Source organism: Pristiophorus japonicus, unplaced genomic scaffold (assembly GCF_044704955.1).
Source record: "Pristiophorus japonicus isolate sPriJap1 unplaced genomic scaffold, sPriJap1.hap1 HAP1_SCAFFOLD_190, whole genome shotgun sequence".
In the NCBI taxonomy this organism is placed as follows: Eukaryota; Metazoa; Chordata; class Chondrichthyes; family Pristiophoridae; genus Pristiophorus; species Pristiophorus japonicus.
This window is the reverse complement of record NW_027251590.1, coordinates 1,159,323-1,180,475: the sequence shown is the minus strand read 5'-3', so window position 1 is coordinate 1,180,475 and position 21,153 is coordinate 1,159,323. Positions and strand designations below refer to the sequence as shown.

At 46.9% G+C, this 21,153-nt stretch overlaps 1 protein-coding gene across 2 annotated transcripts; it reads right to left on the bottom strand.

The window, feature by feature from the left end:
* Positions 1-3,445: 3,445 nt before the first annotated feature.
* Positions 3,446-20,288, bottom strand: LOC139243890 (endothelial zinc finger protein induced by tumor necrosis factor alpha-like). Of its 2 annotated transcripts, XR_011589748.1 has the most exons (3): positions 20,204-20,288; positions 13,130-14,662; positions 3,446-3,481 (listed from the first exon to the last, which is right to left on the bottom strand). XR_011589748.1 is itself a non-coding variant. In XM_070870907.1 (2 exons), the coding sequence occupies exon 2, from the start codon at positions 14,299-14,301 to the stop codon at positions 13,375-13,377; it is 927 nt and encodes a 308-aa protein (XP_070727008.1). In that variant the 5' UTR covers positions 14,302-14,662; positions 20,204-20,288; the 3' UTR covers positions 12,652-13,374. The 2 variants fall into 2 exon arrangements, 1 of the variants encoding a protein (XP_070727008.1); XM_070870907.1 differs by lacking the exon at positions 3,446-3,481 and having other exon boundaries at positions 12,652-14,662.
* Between the last annotated feature and the right edge of the window lie 865 nt (positions 20,289-21,153).

Genomic DNA, 21,153 nt, shown 5'->3' with positions numbered 1-21,153 from the left:
GTGTAAAAGAACAAAGGGACTTTGGAGTGCAGGTCCACAGATCCCTGAAGGTGGCAGGCCAGGTAGATTAGGTGGTTAAGAAGGCAGATGGAATACTTACCTTCATTAGTCGAGGCGTGGAATACAAGAGCTAGGAGGTTATGCTTGAACTGGTTAGGCCGCAGCTGGAATACTGTGTGTAGTTCTGGTCACCACATTACAGGAAAGATGTGATTGTACTGGAAAGAGTACAGAGGAGATTTACAAGAATGGTGCCTGGACTGGAGAATTTTGGCTATGAGGAAAGATTGGAGATGCTGGGTCTGTTTACTTTGGAACAGAGGAGGCTGAGGGGAGACCTGATTGAAATGTATAAAATTATGATGGGCCTGGATAGGAAGGACCTGTTTCCCTTGGCAGAGGGGTCAACAACCAGGGGGCATAGATTTAAAGTAATTGGTTTAGAGGAGATACAAAGGGAAATGTCTTCACCCAGAGGATGGTGGGGGTCTGGAGCTCACTGTCTGAAGGATGGTAGAGGCAGAAACCCTCACCACATTTAAAAAATACTTGGACGTGCACTTAGTGCCGTCACCTACTGGGCTACGGACCAAGAGCTGGAGAGTGGGATTAGGCTGGATAGCTCTTTGTCGGTCGGCACGGACACAGTGAGCTGAAATGGCCTCCTTCCATGCTGTAAATTTTGATGATTTTATGATTAATGACAGAGATGAATTGACCGAGTGTAATGTATCCAACTTTGCTGATGATACAAAACTAGGTGGGACAGTAAGCTGTGAGAACAAGATATATCGATAGACTATGTGAGTGGGCAGTAAGGTGGCAGATGGAGTATAATGTCGGGAAATGTGAGGTTATTCACTTTGGTAGGAACAATAGAAAAACAGAGTATCTTTTAAATGGTGAGAAACTTTTAAATGTTGGTGTTCAGGGAGATTTGGGTGTCCTCGTGCAAGAAACACAGAAAGTGAGCGAGCAGGTACGCAAGCAATAAGGAAGACAAATGGTATGTTGTCCTTTATTGCAATGGGTTGGAGTATAAGAGTAAGGAAGTCTTGCTACAATTGTACAGGGCTTTGGTGAGACCACACCTGGAGTACTATGCACAGTTTTGGTCTCCTTATCGAAGGAAAGAAATACTTGGCTTGGAGACGGTGAACAAAGGTTCACTCGATTGATTCCTGGGATGAGTGGGCTGTCTTATGATGAGAGATTGTGTAGAATGAGCCTATACACTTGAGTTTAGAATAATGAGGTGTGATCTCATTGAAACATACAAGGTTCTGAAGGAGACTGACAGGTTAGATGCCGAGAGGTTGATTCCCCTGCCTGGAGTGTCTAGAACTCAGGGGCACTGTCTCAGGATAAGGGGTAGGCCATTTAAGACAGAGATGAGGAGTTTCTTCACTCAGAGGGTTGTGAATCTTTGGAATTCTCTGTCCCAGAGGGCTGTGGATGCTCAGTCTATTCAAGGCTGAGATAGATGGATTTTTGGACTCTAGGTGAATCAAGGGATATGGAGATCAGGCGGGAAAGTGGAGTTGAGGTCAATGATCAGCCATGATCTCATTGCATGGCGGAGCAGGCTTGAGGGACCTTATGGCCGACTCCTGCTCCTATTTCTTATGTTGACATCCAGGGGGCTCTATATTTATTAGTCCTACCCTTTTTCTTTAAGTTAACATACTTCCTCTGAACCCTCATTATCGCCTCCTTGAATACCTCCCACTGCTCGGAGACTGATTTACCTTCAACATAAGAATTAGGAGCAGGAGTATGCCATTCGGCCCCTCGAGCCTGCTCCGCCATTCAATGAGATCATGGCTGATCTTCTACCTCAACTCCACTTTCCTGCACTATTCCTATAACCCTTGATTCCCTTTATATACAAAATTCTAGCAATCTCTACCTTGAATATACTTAACAACTGACCTTCCACAGCTCTCTGGGGTAGAGAATTCCAAAGATTCACCACCCTCTGAGTGAAGAGGTTTCCCCTCATCTCAGTCCTAAATGACCAAATCCTTATTTTGAGACTGTGACCCCCTGGTTCTAGACTCCTCAGCCAAAGGAAACATCCTCCCTGCATCTACCCTGTCAAGCCCTGTAAGAATTTTGTATGTTTCAATGGGATCACCTCTCATTCTTCTAAACTCTAGAGAATATAGGCCTAGTCTACTCAATCTCTCCTCATTGGACAATCCCCCCAATCCAGGAATTCAGTCTGGTGAACCTTCGTTGCCATCCTCAATGTCAAGTATATCCTTCCTTAGGTAAGCAGCCAAAACTGTACACAATACTCAGCTGCAGTCTCACCAGGGCCCTATATAATTGCAGTAAGACGCCTTTACTCTTATCCTCAAATCCTCTTGTAATAAAGGTCAACATACCAGTTGCTTTCTTACTTGCTTGCTGTACCTGAATATTAACTTTGTGATTCGTGTACAAGGACACCAGGGTCCCTCTGAACACCAATATTTCCCAATCTCTCACCATTTCAAGTAGCTGTTTCCAGTCCACTTTGGATAAATCACATCTCAGCTTAGTAAAATTAGCTTTTCCCCAATTGAGAACTTTTATTCCTGGTCGATCTTTGTCCTTTTCCATAACTACCCTAAATCTAACTGAATTATGATCACTAGCACCAAAATGCTGTCCCACTGATACCCCTCCCACCTGCCCAGCTTCAGTCCCTAATACTAAGTCCAGAACTTCCCCCTCTCTTGTTGGGCTTGCAATGTACTGGCTAAAAAGTTCTGCTGGGTGCTGCCCCCTCTGCGAAGGGAAATGGATCCTTCCTATCCACTCGATCTAGGCCCCTCATAATTTTATACACCTCATTAAAGCTCCCCGCCAGCCTCCTCTGTTCCAAAGAAAACAAACTATTAAGAGGGTTGATGGGCTGGAGGAAGTTACAGAGATAGGGAGGGGTGAGGCCCTGGAGAGATTTGAACAAGAAGATTGAGTATTTTAAAGGCTGATGCCAGCAGCCATCTCACCCAGCACAGAATGTGACTCACTACCAACAGGAAGGATGTTACTTTAACGACTACAAATGCATAATGAGAGGGAATCAATCTCTGTACCTTTAACTAACAGCGACATGGAAAGAGGGAAATGAATGACCTTTAAACACCTGGTCCACTTAGCACTGAAGTGTCTGAAACTCATAATAGGAACTCCAAGGAAACAAAATAAACTGACGGATGTTAAACTGTTTTGTTGAGAAAAGAAATCTCGATTTAACTTAAAAAAAATAAAGTTTAACAGGGGTTCACTCAGACTCACCTGATTGGCCGACTCAGGATCCATCCCTCAAGCACCGCGATTGGTTACAGAACTCGCTGCTCCCTGGGCCCTCCGGCTTCTGAGCTCTCTTCCTGTTGGTTCCCAGATCAATCAATCACCACGCACCAACATTACACTGACAGATGAAGTTGAGGGGCTCAGAGGAAGAAATAAAGAGAAAGAGGCCGTGAATCTGAGTTAAGAAATAAAATTAGAGAAGCATGATTAAATGAATGAGGAGAGGCAATATAAACTAAAGGGTACAATCCTAAAGCAGGTGCATGAACAGTGAGACCTGCGGGTATATGTGCACAAATCACTGAACGTGGCAGGACAGGTTGAAAAAGCAGTTTAAAAAGCTTACAGGATCCTGGGCATCACAGAGTACAAAGGCAATGAGGTTATGATGAACCGTTGTAAAACCCTGGTTCAGCCTCAACTGGAGCAATGTGTCCAATTCTGGGCACCGCTCATTAGGATGTGATGGCCTTCGAGAGGGTGCAGAAAAGATTGACAAGAATGATTCACGAGATGAGGGACTTCAGTTCCGTGGATTGACTGGAGAAGCCGGGGTTGTTCTCCTTTTATGCAGCGAGTGGTTAGGATCCGGAATGCACGGCCTGAAAGGGTGGTGGAGGCAGACTCAATCACAGCTTTCAAAAGAGAATTGGATAAGTATCTGAAAGAAAACATTTGCAGGGCTGGGGGACAGGGCGGGGCAGTGGGACTCGCTGGGAGCCGGCAAGGGCTCGAGGGGCCGAATGGCCTTCCGTGCTGTAACCATTCTCTGATTGTGTGAGCAGAACCACTCTGTTCCCTGACTCAATCTAAAGCCTTCCTGACTGTGAGCACCTGTTAAACCTGCCCTGCACCTTCACTGCTCCAAGGAGAACCACCCCAGAAGCTGCAGCCATCATCTTATTGAATGGCGGCAGGCCTGAGAGGCCAAATGGCCGACTCCTCTCCTATTTCTTATGTTCTCATGTATTCATGTCACTGGTCCCCATCCTGCACCTGATGGCCTCCCTGCAGTAAGATGGCCGCCGCGCACACTCCCTGTAGCGGGGCAATGGAAAGCATTGTGGCGTCGAGGAATCCCTGCTCGCCGGGGCGGGCGGTCCCGTACTACCCAAAGATGGCGCCCGAACTCCCCGCAACCCCCGACAGTAACCAAGGCTCGTCCCCGCCGTGAGTATGTGAGTCCGCAGGGAGGCTGGGCGCGCGGCTGCGAAATGTTGTCCGTCCGTGGCCAATCTCCCACCATAGGCTGGCCCCGGGCCCCCGAGCTCAAAGGCCGCGAGCGGAGCCGCCAACAAACCGTCCGCCCGCCCGCGCGCAGCACTCAGCCAATGGCGGCACCAATCAATCAATGGGCGAACAATGCAGGGCGCGCGGTGCTGAAGGGAAAGTGTCTGTGGCCACACAAACAGAAGATGCTGCAAGTGTCCGCGGCTCAGGCAGCATCTGTGGGCAGCAACAGAGTTAATGGTTGGTCACAACTGGAGAGTGTTGGCAAAGGGCAGATCGTGAAGGAGCACTGAAAGGGGGGAAGGCAGGAGAGATCAGAGAGACAACAGGGAGGGCGGGCCCAATTCAAATGGGAATGGCAGGAGTTAGAAAAACATTAGTCAGGATCGGGTGTGAATGGTGGGATAATGGCCAGCGGCCATTAGAGACAAGGAGAAAAACAGGCTCCTGGGGGGGGGGGGGGGTGAAGATAAGAAATAGGAGCCGGAGTCGGCCACCTGGCCCCTCGAGCCTGCTCCGCCATTCAATATCATGGCTGGTCTGATCATGGACTCAGCTCCACTTCCCTGCCCACTCCCCATAACCCTTATTCCCTAATCACTCAAAAATCTGTCTATCTCTGCCTTCAGTGGCCCAGCCTCCACAACTCTCTGAGGCAGAGAATTCCACAGATTTACAACCCTCAGAGGAAATTTCTCCTCATCTCAGTTTTAAATGGGCGGCCCCTTCTTCTAAGACTGTCCCCGAGTTTTAGTTTCCCCTATGAGTGGAAATATCCTCTCTGCATCCACCTTGTCGACTCCCCCTCATTATCTTAAAAGTTTCAATAAGATCACCTCTCATTCTTCTGAACTCCAATGAGTAGAGGCCCAACGTACTCAACTTATCCTCATAAGTCAACCCCCTCATCTCCAGAATCAACCGAGTGAACCTTCTCTGAACAGCCTCCAATGCAAGTATATCCCTCCTTAAATACAGAGACCAAAACTGTATGCAGTACTCCAGATGTGGCCTCACCAATACAGTTGTAGCAGGATTTCTCTGCTTTTATATTCCATCCCCTTTCAATAAAGGTCAACATTCCATTGGCCTTCCTGATCACTTGCTGTACCTGCAGACTAACTTTTTGTGTTTCATGCACAGGGACCCCAGGTCTCTCGGTACTGCAACAATTTGCAATTTTTCTCCATTTAAATTACGTGTCCATCCTATTTCCCGCACCTCTGCTCTCACCCCTTCCCCTCCCTTTTAGAACCATGACTGGGTTCCCCTTGTTGTCACCTTTCACCCCACCAGCCTCCATGTTCAACGGATCATCCTCCGCCACCTCCAGCGTGATGCACTCCCAGGAACTGTCCCACAACAGAGTTAGAGACCCTGTCCCTTTGATTGATGAATTTAAAAGTCTGTATTAAAATGTGAGCCAGTGGGTTGTGAGCCCCAGAGCCTTGTGTCCAATAAAGGCCCACAGCCTCCCCTGGCCCCCAGCCCTGAACAAGGGAATGCACAAAGTTGCGCCCCGTGGCTCAGCCAATCAGCGGCACAAGTCCCGCCCCTCGGGCTCCCCGATTGGTTGGAGTACCCGCCATCAGCTTGCTCCTCCAGCCCCACTCGCTCCCCATTGGTCGTAAGGTCCCGTCAATCACGCCGTGGGCCCAGGTCACGTCTCCCTCGAGCACACTCCGCCAAACTGGAAAATGGACCTGGATGGGCAGACTGTCCCTTTATTCTCTCCCCTCCCTCACTGATTCCACTCTTACCGGACACCGGCCTCAGCCCAGACTGTGGGCGCAGGGGAGGAATTAGACCTCTGGGTGGGCCAGGAAGCGTCCTCATCACCTGGTGAAGGCCTCAGGCCCCGTGTCTGCACCGCAGGGACAGGCCCGGGGGAGCGGGGTCAGTGGCCGCCATCTTGCTGATGGCTTCATCCGTGGGAACAGGTCCGGGTTACGGCCCCTGGGCGGCCATCTTGGTGCAGGAACAGAGTGGCCGGGGCTTCAGGGTCCCAGTGACCACGAGAGAAACAACAACAACAACTTGTATTTCTAAAGCGCCTTTCAGGACCACCGGACGTCTCAAAGCTCATTACAGCCAATGAAGTACTTTTGGAGTGTAGTCACTTGTCATGTGGGAAATGCGGCAGCCAATTTGCGCACAGCAAGCTCCCACAAACAGCAATGTGATATTTTTTTTTTTTAAAAAGAGATGTTGATTATTGGGATAAATATTGAGCAGGACACTGGGGATAACTCCCCTGCTATTCTTAGCCATAGTGCCATGGAATGTTTTACATCCACCCGAGAGAGCAGGCGGTTTAACATCTCATCCAAAAGACAGCACCTCCGACAGTGCAGCATTCCCTCAGTACGGCACAGGAGTGTCAGCCTAGATTTATGTGCCAGAGTTCCTGGAGTGGGACTTGAACCCACAACCTTCTGACTCACAGGTGAGTGTGCTACTCAAGTAGCTACAGTATTTTTAGCCCCCCCAAAAATTGACACTGAGCCAAATAAGGAGAAATTAGGGCAGATCACCAAAGGCTTGGTCAAAGAGGTAGGTTTTAAGGAGCGTCTTAAAGGAAGAAAAAGAGAGGTGAAGAGGTTTAGGGAGGGTGTTCCAATGGTTGTGCAATTGTATGAACATAAGAAATAATAGCTGGAGTAGGCAATTTGGTCCTTCAAACCTTGTCTACTCAATCGCTCCTCATCGGGCAATCCCCTCATCCTAGGAACCAGTCGAGTGAATCTTCGTTGCACTTCCTCGGTGGCAAGTATGTCTTTCCTTGGGTAAGGAGGCAAGAAATGTACACAGTACTCCAGGTGTTGCCTCACCAACACCCTTATAATTGTAGTAAGACTTCTTTACTCTTATACTCTGATCCCTTTGCAACAGAATCTAACATATCATCTGCTTTCCTAATTGCTTGCTGTACCTACATGTTAACTTTCTGTGATTCATGTACAAGGACATCCAGGTCCCTCTGAATGCAAACATTTCGCAGTCTTTCATCATTCAAAAAATATTGTTTTTCCTGGCAAAGTGGATAACTTCACACTTCCCCACATTGTATTACATTTGTCATGTCCCTTGCCCGCTCAGTCAACCAGTCTATAGCTTTCTGCAACCTCTTTGTAATAAGAAAGGGTTAATTAATAACCTTGTAGTAAAGGGACCTTCTGGGGAAGAGTGACCATAATTATAGAATTTTATATTGAGTTTGAAAGTGATTTAGTTCAATCCGAAACTCTGGTCTTAAATCTAATCAAAGCAAACTATGTAGGTATGAGGGTGAGTTGACCAAGGTAGATTGGGAAACTACATTAAAAGGTATGATGTAGATAAACAATGGCTAGCATTTAAAGAATTAATATATAGTTCACAACAAACATTCATACTTTTAAGGCACAAAAAACCCTCAGGAATCGTGGTCCAACTGTGGCTAACAAGAGAAGTTAAAGATAGTCTTCAATCAAAGGATGAGGCTTAATATCTTTAATCTACATATAGACTGGCCAAACTAAATTTACGGTAATAGTGTGGAGGACAAATTTATGGCATGTGTACAAGATGGTTTTCTAGATCAGTATGTTGAGGAGCCAACTAGAAAACAGGTTATTTTAGATCTAGTATTGAGCAATGAGAACGGGTTTATTAATAACCTTGTAGTAAAGGGGCCCTTAGGGAAGAGTGACCATAATATTATAGAATTTTACATTAAGTTTCAAAGTGATTTAGTTAAATCCGAAACTAGGGTCTTTAAACTAAACAAGGGAAACTACTGAGGTATGAGGGGAGAGTTGGCTAAAGTGGATTGGGAAACTACATTAAAAGATATGACGGTAGACAAGCGATGGCAAGCATTTAAAGAATTAATACATAATTTAAGGTACAAAAACCTCACAGGAAAAGTGGCTAACAAGAGAAGTTAAAGCTAGTATTATTCAAAGGAAGAAGCTTATACTGTTGTCAAAAAGAGCAGTAAGCCTGGAGGTTGGGAGGATTTTAGAATTTAGCATCATGGACTCAGCTCCACTTCCCTGCCCGCTCCCTATAACCCTTTACTCCCTTATCGCTCAAAAATTTGTTTATCACCGCCTTAAATATATTCAATGCCCCAGCCTCCACAGCTCACTAGGGCAGAGAATTAAACTAGCGAGAGACATAAAAACAGACTGTAAAAGCTTCTATAGGTATGTAAAAAGGAAAAGATTAGCAAAAGTAAATGTGTGTCCCCTACAGGCTGAGACAGGAGAAATTATAATGGAGAATAAGGAAATGGCAGATAAATTAAACAAATACTTTGTATCTGTCTTACCGGAAGACAACACGAAAAACCTCCCGAAAATAGTGGAGTACCAAGGGTCTAGCAAGAATGAGGTACTGAGAGAAATTAGTATTAGTAAAAAAATAGTAAGGAACAAATTAATGGGACTGAAAGCCGATAAATCCCCTGGACCTGATGGTCTACATCCTAGGGTTTTGAAAATGGCGGCTGTAGAGATAGTGGGTGCATTGGTTGTCATCTTCCAAAATTCCATAGATTCTAGAACGATTCCTGAAGTTTGGAAGGTAGCTAATGTAATCCCGCTATTTTAGAAAGGAAGGAGAGAGAAAACGAGGAACTACAGACCAGTTAGCCTGACATCAGTAGTAGGGAAAATGCTAGTATCTGTTATTAAAGACGTGGTAACGGCACTTAGAAAATAATAATAGGAGTGGGCAGAGTCGACACGGATTTATGAAAGGGAAATCAGTTTTGACAAATCTGTTATAGTTTTTTTTGAGGTTGTAACTAGCAGAATAGATATGGGGGAACCAGTGGAAGTGGTGTATTTGCATTTTCAGAAGGCATTCGATAAGGTGCCACACAAGAGATTATTGAACAAAATTAGGGCTCATGGGATTGGGGTAATATACTAGCATGGATTGAGGACTGGTGGACAGAAAAGAGAGTAGGAATAAACGGGTCATTTTCGGGCTGGCAGGCTGTAACTGGTGGGGTAACGCAAGGATCAGTGCTGGGCCCCGGCTATTCACAATCTGTATCAATGATTTGGATGAGGGGACAAATGTAATATATCCAAATTTGCTGGTGATACAAAGCTAGGTGTAAATGTAAGTTGTGAGGAGGATGCAAAGAGACCTCAAGGGGATATAGTAAGTGGGCAAGAACATGGCAAATGGACTATAATGTGGAAAAATGTGAAGTTATCCACTTTGGTAGGAAAAATAGAAAAGCAGAGTATTTTTAAATGGTGAGAGATTAGGAAATGTTGGTGTTCAGAGGGACCTGGGTGTCCTTGTACACCAATCACTGAAAGTTAACGTGTAGGTACAGTGAGCAATTAAGAAACCAAATGGTATGTTGGCCTTTATTACAAGAGAATTTGAGTATAAGTAAAGACATCTTATTGCAATTATATAGTGCCCTGGTGAGACAACACCTGGAGTATTGTGTACAGTTTGGGTCTCCTTACCTAAGGAAGGATATACTTGCCATTGAGGGAGTACAACGATTCCTGGGATGGGAGGATTGTCCTATGAGGAGAGATTGAGTGGACAAGGCATATATTCTTCAGCGTTTAGAAGAATGAGAGGTGTTCTCATTGAAACATACAAAATTCTTACAGGGCTTGACAGGGTAGATGCAGGGAGGATGTTTCCTCTGGCTGGGTAGTCTAGAACCCAAGGGGTCATGATCTCAGAATAAGGGGTCGGTCATTTAGGACTGAAGAGGAGAAATTTCTTCACTCAGAGGGTGGTGAATCTCTGGTATTCTCTACACCAGAAGGCTGTGGATGCTCAGTCGCTGAGTACATTCAAGGTAGAGATCGATCGATTTTTGGATATTAAGAGTATCAAGGGATATGTTGATAGTGCAGGAACGTGGAGTTGAGGTAGATCAGCCATGATCTCATTGAATGGCAGAGCAGGTTAAAGGGGCCGGATGGCCTACTCCTGCTCCTGCTCCTAATTCTTATGTAAACATTCACAGGGCAGGTACTGCATTGGTTAGATACAGAGTAAAGCTCCCTCTACACTATCCCATCAAACACTCCCAGCGCAGGTAAACCACAGATCAGATACATAATAAAACTCCCTCGACACTGTCCAATCACTCACTCCCAGGGCAGGTAAATAACAGATCAGATACAGAGTAAAGCTCCCTCTACACTGTTCCATCAAACACTCCCAGGGCAGGTACAGGGGTTAGATACAGAGTAAAGCTCCATCTACACTGTTCCATCAAACACTCCCAGGGCAGGTACAGCAAGGGTTAGATCGAAAGTAAAGCTCTCTCTACACTATTCCATCAAATACTCCCAGGGCAGGTACTGCATGAGTTAGATACAGAGTAAAGCTCCCTCTACATTGTTCCATCAAACACTCCCAGGGCAGGTACTGCACGGGTTAGATACAGAGTAAAGCTCCCTCTACATTGTTCCATCAAACACTCCCAGGGCAGGTACTGCACGGGTTAGATACAGAGTAAAGCTCCCTCTACATTGTTCCATCAAACACTCCCAGGGCAGGTACTGCACGGGTTAGATACAGAGTAAAGCTCCCTCTACATTGTTCCATCAAACACTCCCAGGGTAGGTACTGCACGGGTTAGATACAGAGTAAAGCTCCCTCTACACTATTCCATCAAATACTCCCAGGGCAGGTACTGCATGAGTTAGATACAGAGTAAAGCTCCCTCTACATTGTTCCATCAAACACTCCCAGGGCAGGTACTGCACGGGTTAGATACAGAGTAAAGCTCCCTCTACATTGTTCCATCAAACACTCCCAGGGCAGGTACTGCACGGGTTAGATACAGAGTAAAGCTCCCTCTACATTGTTCCATCAAACACTCCCAGGGCAGGTACTGCACGGGTTAGATACAGAGTAAAGCTCCCTCTACATTGTTCCATCAAACACTCCCAGGGTAGGTACTGCACGGGTTAGATACAGAGTAAAGCTCCCTCTACACTATTCCATCAAATACTCCCAGGGCAGGTACTGCATGAGTTAGATAGAGAGTAAAGCTCCCTCTACATTGTTCCATCAAACACTCCCAGGGCAGGTACTGCACGGGTTAGATACAGAGTAAAGCTCCCTCTACATTGTTCCATCAAACACTCCCAGGGCAGGTACTGCACGGGTTAGATACAGAGTAAAGCTCTCTCTACACTGCCCCATCAAACACTCCCAGGGATGCTACAGCACTGAGAAGATAGAGTAAAGCCCCCTCTATGCTCTCCTGGGGCAGATACTGCACACGTTAAATAGAGAGTAAAGCTTCCTCTACACTCTCCCAGGGCAGATACTGCACTAGTTAAATACAGAATAAAGATGTCTCTACTCTGTCCCAAAAAACCCCAGTGCAGGTACAGCAGGGGTAAAGCTCTCTGTACACTGTCCCATCAAACACTCCCAGGGCAAGTACGGCATGAGTTAGTTAGAGTAAAGTTCCGTCTACATTGGCCCTTCAAACACTTCCAGAGCAGGTGCAGCACGGGTTAAATACAAAATAAAGATCTCCCTACGCTGTCCCATCAAACATACCGTAGGGCAGGTACACGGGCATACCTTCCAATACCAATACCTTCCCTGGATTCCAAGGCTAGGAGAGGCACTGTGGAAAGTATGGGGAGCTCGGACTTGTCCATGAGAGTAACCGACGGTAAGAGAACTGAAATAATCTGGAGTAGTGCGGTGTTTGCCGTGGCTCAGTGGGAGCACTCTAGTCTCTGAGTCAGTCGGTTGTGGGTTCAAGTCCACCTCCAGAGTCTGGAGCATAAAATCTAGGCCGACATTCCAATGCAGTACAGAGGGAGCACTGCACTGTCAGAGGTGCTGTCTTTCACATGAGACGATCAACCAAGGCCCCATCTGACCTCTCAAGTGGGCATAAAATATCCCATGACGTTATTTCAAAGTGGGAGTTTTCCCCGGTGTCCTGGCTCACATTTATCGCTCAATCAATATCACTAAAACAGATTATCTGGTCATTATCACATTGCTGTGTTGGGAGCCTGCTGTGCGCAAATTGTTTGCTGCATTTCCTCCATTACAGCAGCAACTGCACTTAAAAGGTGTGTCATTGGTTGTAAAGGGCTTTGGGACGTACTGAGGTGGTGAAAGGCACTTTATAAACACAAGTCTTTATTTCAAGCTCAAAAATGGAACAGTCGGTAACAGGACATCAATTAAAGAAATCAAGGAATCGACTCACTATTGAGGAAACAAAGCTGATTTATTGGACAGAGGATGCAGAAAAGATTTACGAGAATGATTCCAGGGATGAGGGGCTTCAGTTACGTGAATAATCTGGAGAAGCTGGGGTTCTCCTTGGAGCAGAGAAGGTTGAGAGGAGATTTGATAGAGGTGTTCAAAATGATGAGTCTAGAGAGAGTAGATAAAGAGAAACTGTTCCCATTGGTCGAGAACCAGAGGACACAGATTCAAGATAATTGACAAAAGAACCAAAGGCGACACGAGGAGAACCTTTTTATGCAGTGAGTGGTTAGGATCTGGAATGCACGGATTGCAAGGGTGGTGGAGGCAGACTCAATCATGGCTTTCAAACAGGGAATTGGATAAGTACCTGAAGCACGGCTACGGGGTAAGGGCGGGGGAGTGGGACTGGCTGAAGTGCTCTTGCAGAGAGCCGGCACAGGCTTCGATGGGCCGAAAGGCCTCCTTCTGTGCTGTAACCATTCTATGATATCCAAAAAATTAAACTCCAGCCCAGTTATAGGGATTAATTACATCAGCAGCAACAAACCCCAACATGGTTCAGTCCAGGATGTGATTAACAGCAACAGTAACAGCAAAATCCAACCGCTGCAGTCACTTGTGAACTCGTTGGTGTGTCAGCAGGTGGGATGACTGAGTGAATCCCTTCCCACACACGGAGCAGGTGAATGGCCTCTCCCCAGTGTGAGTGCGCTGGTGTGAAGTGAGGTTGGATGAACAAGTGAATCCCTTCCCACACACAGAGCAGATGAACGGCCTCTCCCCAGTGTGAACTCGCTGGTGTTCCAGCAGGCTGGATGACTGAGTGAATCCCTTCCCACACATGGAGCAGGTGAATGGTTTCTCCCCAGTGTGAACTCGCTGGTGTATCATCAGATGATTTCTGCTTTTAAAGCTCTTCTCACAGTCAGAACATTTAAACGGTTTCTTATTGGTGTGAACTCGCTGGTGTGAAGTGAGGTGGGATGACTGAGTAAATCCCTTCCCACACACGGAACAGGTGAACGGCCTCTCCCCAGTGTGAACTCGCTGGTGTGTCAGCAGGAAGGATGACTGAGTGAATCGATTCCCACACTCAGAGCAGGTGAATGGTTTCTCCCCAGTGTGAACTCGTTGGTGAGCCATCAGATGATTTCTGCTTTTAAAGCTCTTCTCACAGTCAGAACATTTAAACGGTTTCTTATTGGTGTGAACTCGCTGGTGTGAAGTGAGGTGGGATGACTGAGTGAATCCCTTCCCACACTCAGAGCAGGTGAACGGCCTCTCCCCGGTGTGAACTCGCTGGTGTGTCAGCAGGTGGGATGACTGAGTGAATCCCTTCCCACACTCTGAGCAGGTGAACGGCCTCTCCCCATTGTGAACTCGCTGGTGTTTCAGCAGGTGGGATGACTGAGTGAATCCCTTCTCACACACTGAGCAGGTGAACGGCCTCTCCCCGGTGTGACTGCGTTGATGAGTTTCCAGCTGGGACGGGGTATTGAATCCCTTCCCACAGTCCCCACATTTCCACGGTTTCTCCATGGTGCGGGTGTCCTTGTGTCTCTCCAGGTTGGACGATCAGTTGAAGCCTGGTCCACACACACAACACGTTTACGGTTTCTCCCCACTGTGAATGGTGCGATGTTTTTTCAGGCTGTGTAACTGGTTAAAGCTCTTTCCACAGTCAGTGCACTGGAACACTCTCACTCTGATGTGTGTGTCTCGGTGCTTTTCCAGTCACACTGATGTTTGAAATCTTTTCCCACAGACAGAACAGACAAACATTTCTCCTACTTTGAAAGGCCGATGATATTCAGGTCCTGATGAATCGAGTGACTCTGTCAGATCTTGACATCATGTTTGGTTCAAGTTTCCCGTCTGCAAATCCTCCTCGTCTAATATCCTGTAAAATGGGTTTACAAAAGTCAGCACAGGAAGTGCAGGATAGAAATTGAGGTCAGACAATTTTAGTTTCTATGCAACATTCTTTCCTCTCTTGTTCCCCCAAAGCTGTAAATGCCTGTCCCACACACACTCCCTCCTCCCTGTGCTGAAATCCAAACCCATCGCACCATCTCCAACATTTCTTTCTTCCATTCCCAGTTTTCTCGCTCCCTTTGCTCTGGTTGGGTTCAGTTCTTCACCCGCTGTGCGCCGAGTGAGAATAAAATCAATGAGGCAATGATTTTCTCTCCTGGTCACGGGGCCGCAAAAGCCCCGCCCACTCTCTGCTCCTGTACCAAGATGGCCTGTCCCTGGGGAGAAAGCCATGAGCAAGATGGCCGCGTAGGCACCCTGATCCCTCCCTGTCCAAGATGGTAGCCAGTTACCTCGGGCAGCCGGGCCTATCACCACGGTGCAAACACGGGACCTGCGGACTGTTATTCCATCAGGTAGTGCAGGAGTCCCCCGAGTGCATCTCGCTCTTCAACCAATATTCTTTTGAGTACTGGTGAGGGCAATGGTTCCTCCGGGGAGTACAGCCAGAGCTAAATCCGCAGCACCACGGGTAGCTCAGCTGTACTGGGGGGAGGGGGAAGAGTGGGAGAGCAATAGTGGTAGCGATAGGGGAACAGACAGGCGTTTCTGCGGCCACAGATGTAACTCCAGGATGTTATGTTATCTCCCTGGTGTCTGAGTTAAGGATGTCACTGAGCGGCTGCAGAACATTCTGAGGGGAGAACAGCCAGAGGTCATGGCCCATATTGGTACAAACGACATAGGTAGAAAGAGGGATGAGGTCCTGCAGGCAGATTTTAGGGAGCTAGAAGAGAGATTAAAAAAAAAAGAGGACTTCAAAACGTACTAATCTCCGGATTACTCTGGGTGCCATGTGCTAGTGAGTACAGAAATAGGAGGATAGAACAGATGAATGCGTGGCTGGAGAGATGATGCATGAGGGAGGGCGTTAGATTCCTGGGGCATTGGGACCGGTTATGTGTGAGGTGGGACCTTTTCAGGCCAGACGGGTTGCACCTCAACAGAACCGGTACCAATATCCTCACGGGAAGGTTTGCTAGGGCTGTTGGGGGGGATTTAAACTAATTTGGCAGGGGCTGGGCACCAGGATGTAACATTATAAAAGGGAAATAAAGTGCTCACAGGATTGGGAGAGGCAGAGAGCACTAAAGTAAGAAATAGTGAGGTATTAAGTGAGAGAATACAGGCTGGTATACAACTAAGGCTGGTCTAAGATGCGTTTACGATGTATGTATGTGAATGCACGAAGCGTAGTAAACAAGGCTGGTGAGCTGCAGGCACAAATAGCCACATGGGAATATGATGTTGTGGCAATAACAGACCTAGCTTAAAAAAGGGCAGGATTGGTTAATAAATATTTCTGGTTGTAAGCAAAGATAGGGAAGGTCAGATAGGAGGTGGTGTGGCAATATTGGTTGAGGACAGTGATACAGTGCTGGAGAGGGAGGCTGCCCTGGAGGGGTCAAGGACAGAATCTACATAGCTAGAGTTAAGAAATAATAGAGGTGGCATTACACTACCAGGTGTATTCTATAGACCACCAAATAGTGGAAAAGATATGGAGGAGCAAATTTTCAGAGAAATTAGAGAAGTGTAAGAACTATAGAGTAGTAATAATGGGAGACTTCAACTATCCTAATATAGACTGGGATTGTAATCATGTAAAGGACAGAGAGGGGGAAGAATTTCTGAAGTGTGTTCAGGAGAACTTTCTCAATCAGTATGTTTCTCGCCCGAGGAGGGAGGAGGCATTGCTGGATCTGGTTCTGGGGAATGAGGTAGGTCAAGTGGAGCGAGTGTCAGTAGGGGAACATTTAGGGAACAGTGATCATAAATCTAGGTTGACACTCCAGTGCAGTGCTGAGGGAGAACAGCACTGTTGGAGGTGCCGTCTTTTGGATGAGATATTAGACCGAGGTCCTGTCTGCTCGCTCAGGTGGACATAAAAGATCACATGGCACTATTTCGAAGAAGAGTAGGGGAGTTATCTCGGGCATCCTGGCCAATATTTATCCCTCAATCAACATAACAAAAACAGATAATCACATTATCACATTGTTGTTTGTGGGAGCTTGCTGTGCACAAATTGGCTGCCGCATTTCCCACCTTACAGCAGTGACTACACTCCAAAAGTACTTCATTCACTGAGGCTTCCTGAGGTTGTGAAAGGGACTATATAAATGAAGGTCTTTCTTTTTAGTATCGTAAGGTTTAGATTAACTATGGAAAAGGACAGGGAGCAATCTAGAGTAAAAATGTTTAACTGGGGGAAGGCCAGTTTCAGTGGGATGAGAACAGATCTGCCCAGTAAACTGGGATCAAAGATTGGCAGTCAAACCTGTAATGGAACAGTGGTCTGCCTTTAAAGAAGAAATAGTTCAGGTACAGTTGAGGTACATTCCCACTAGAGGTAAAAGTAGGTCAACTAAAGTCAAGGATCCCCAGATGATGAAACATCAAGCAGAAAAAGAGCATGTATGACAGATGTGAGGTTGCTAATACATCTAAGAATCAGGCTATATATAGAAAGATCAGAGGAAAAGTGAAGAAGAAAATAAGAGAGGCAAAGAGAGGGTATGAAAATAGAATGGCAGCCAACATCAAAGGTAATCGAAAAGTCTGGAGTCAAGAAGAATGAGAGGTGATCTCATTGAAACTGAAGGGTATTGACAGGGTAGATGTTGAGAGGTTGTTTCCCCCGGCTGGAGTGTCCAGAACTAGGGGGCACAGTCTCAGGATAAGGGGTAGGCCAATTAAGACAGAGATGAGGTGGAATTCCTTCACTCAGAGGGTTGTGAATTTTTGGAATTTGCAGCCCCAGAGGGCTATGGATGCCGAGTCTCTGAATATACTCAAAGCTGAGATAGATAGATTTTTGGAGTCTAGTGGAATCAAGGGATATGGAGATTGAGTGGGAAAGTGGAGTTGAGGTCGATGATCAGCCGTGCAGAGCAGGTCTCCAGTCGTCCTGGTTAACCCTCACCACTGGATAAAGGCCAAGCTCTGTCAAGCCCGTGTGGTGGCTGATGTGCAACGGTCACCACACGTTAAAAAAATCCACGCACAGGCATCTTCCACCCCTTCAACTGGAGTTCAGGACTGGAACATCGGGTCCTTCATTGAAACACCTGTGAACTCATGTGGAATTAAGTCATCTTCGTTCGAGGTGACCGTCTATGATGGGGAATGGCGGAGCAGGCTTATCTTCTTTTACAGGCATATAAATAGTAAAAGGGTGGGGCCGATTAAGGACCAAAAAGGAGACCTATGCACGGAGGCAGAGAGTATGGCTGAGGTACTAAATGAGTACTTTGCATCTGTCTTCACCAAGGAAGAGGATGCTGCCATACACATAGTGAAGGAGGAAGTTGTGGAGACCCTTGAAATGGATAGAAATTGATAAAGAGGTATTAAAAAGGCTGACTGTACTTATAGATCAATCACCAGGAGCGGATGGGATGCATCCTTGGATGCTGAGGGAATTGAGACGGAAATCGCAGAGTACTGGCCATAATACAATCCTCCATAGATACGGGGATGGTGCCAGAGGACTGGAGAATTGTAAATGTTATACTATTGTTCAAAAAAGGTGTAAAATTAAACCCAGCAACTACAGGCCAGTCAGATTAACCTCAGTCGTGGGGAAGCTTTTAGACTCAGTGATCAGAGACAAAATTAACAGTCACTTGGATATGTGTGGATTAATTAAGGAAAGCCAGCACGGATTTGTTAAAGGCGAATCATGATTAACCAACTTAATCGAGTTTTTTGATGAGGGTAATGTGATTGACGAAGTGTACATGGATTTCCAAAAGGCGTTCGGCAAAGTGCCACATAAAAGGCTTGCCAGTAAAGTTGAAGCCCATGGAATAAAAGGGACAGTGGCAGCATGGATACAAAGTGTAAGTGACAGGAAACAGAGAGTAGTGGTGAACGGTTGTTTTTTGGGCTGGGTATACAGTGGTGTTCGCCATGGTTCGGTTCTAGGACCACTGTTTTTTAAAAAATATATACATTAATGACAGTGCACAATTTCAAAATTTGCACATGACACAAAACTTGGAAATATAGTGAACAATGACGAGGAGAGTGATAACCTTCAGGAAGACATAGACGGGCTGGTAAAATGGGCGGACACGTGGCAGAGGAAATTTAACCCAGAAAAGTGTGAAGTGATCCATTTTGGTAGAAAGAATAAGAGGAAATATAAACTAAATAGTCGAATCCTAAAGAGGGTGCCTGAACAGAGAGACCTGGGGGTATGTATGCAAAAATCGTTAAAAGGTGGCAGGGCAACTGGAGAATGCGGTTAAAAAAGATTACATAGAAAATAGGTGCAGGAGTAGGCCATCTGGCGCTTCGAGCCTGCATCACCATTCAATTACCAGACTGATTCCCGGGATGGCGGGACTAACATATCAAGAAAGACTGGATCAACTGGGCTTGTATTCACTGGAGTTCAGAAGAATGAGAGGGGATCTCATAGAAACGTTTAAAATTCTGATGGGTTTAGACAGGTTAGATGCAGGAAGAATGTTCCCAATGTTGGGGAAGTCCAGAACCAGGGGTCACAGTCTAAGGATAAGGGGTAAGCCATTTAGGACCGAGATGAGGAGAAACTTCTTCACCCAGAGAGTGGCGAACCTGTGGAATTCTCTACCACAGAAAGTTGTTGAGGCCAATTCACTAAATATATTCAAAAAGGAGTTATATGTAGTCCTTACTACTAGGGGGAATCAAGAGGTATGGCGAGAAAGCAGGAATGGGGTACTGAAGTTGCATGTTCAGCCATGAACTCATTGAATGGCGGTGCAGGCTCGAAGGGCCGAATGGCCTACTCCTGCACCTATTTTCTATGTTTCTATAAAATCATGGCTGATCATTCCTTCAGTACCCCGTTCCTGCTTTCTCTCCATACCCCTTGATCCCTTTAGCCGCAAAGGCCATATCTAACTCCCTCTTGATTCTCAGCTTCATAAGTAGAGGTGTAGAGTACAAAAGTGTGGAAATTATGATGAACCTGTATAAAACACTGGTTTAGCCTCAACTGGAGTATTGTGTCCAATTCTGTGCACCGTACTTTAGGAAGGATGTGATGGCCTTAGAGAGGGTGCAGAAAAGATTTACGAGAATGATTCCAGGGATGAGGGACTTCAGTTACAGGGATAGGCTGGAGAAGCTTGGGTTGCCGGGGCATAGAGTAAGTGAAGCTGATTTTAAGGTCCCAGCTGCTGCACAGGTTGGGCCAACAGTAATGGCGGCTGCTTTATCCACAAGCCCCCGCGCCCCAGAAAGCGCTCCGGCCGCCGCGGCGGGCACTACGCATGCGCTCCCTGGCCCCGCGGCGCACACCCCGCTGAAGAGTCCGGATCACCGGCGGAAAGAGTTTAATGAGGGTTTTTAAAAATATAAATCGCGGAGAGAACCGCGGGCGGATGAGATACATAAAAAATAAATTACAAACCGGAGCGTCCGAGCGGCCGCGGCACCGAGCAGCTTGAGCGGCTGCAGCACGGGGTTTCTTGCAAGGAGCCGGACTGGGCCACGTGATCAACTCCACGGCAGTGACTGACGTGAGCTGTGACCAATAGGAAGAGAGGTGGCGGCGGGTCCGCCAACCGATCGGGGGGGCCCGAGGGGCGGGACTCAGGCACAGCATCCGAGAATGGTGACGTCACAGAGTGTTGTGACGTCACAGAGGGAGGCCGCTCGGCCCGTGCCGGCTCCCTGCCAGAGCATCTCAGGGAGTCCCAGTCCCCGCAATTGTCTCTCCTTCACTCCCTGATCCCACTCCCTCAACACCACAATTGTCTCTCCTTCACTCCCTGATCCCACTCCCTCAACACCACAATTGTCCCTCCTTCACTCCCTGATCCCACTCCCTCTCAACACCACAATTGTCTCTCCTTCACTCCCTGATCCCACTCCCTCTCAACACCACAATTGTCTCTCCTTCACTCCCTGATCCCACTCCCTCTCAACACCACAATTGTCTCTCCTTCACTCCCTGATCCCACTCCCTCAACACCACAATTGTCTCTCCTTCACACCCTGATCCCACTCCCTCAACACCACAATTGTCTCTCCTTCACTCCCTGATCCCACTCCCTCTCAACACCACAATTGTCTCTCCTTCACACCCTGATCCCACTCCCTCTCAACACCACAATTGTCTCTCCTTCACTCCCTGATCCCACTCCTTCTCAACACCACAATTGTCTCTCCTTCACTCCCTGATCCCACTCCCTCTCAACACCACAATTGTCCCTCCTTCACACCCTGATCCCACTCCCTCTCAACACCCCAATTGTCTCTCCTTCACTCCCTGATCCCACTCCTTCTCAACACCACAATTGTCTCTCCTTCACTCCCGGATCCCACTCCCTCTCAACACCACAATTGTCTCTCCTTCAC

Coding starts and splice junctions, on each gene's coding strand:
- LOC139243890 (XM_070870907.1), bottom strand. CDS start 14,301: ATGGAGAAACCGTGGAAATGTGGGGACTGTGGGAAGGGATTCAATACC.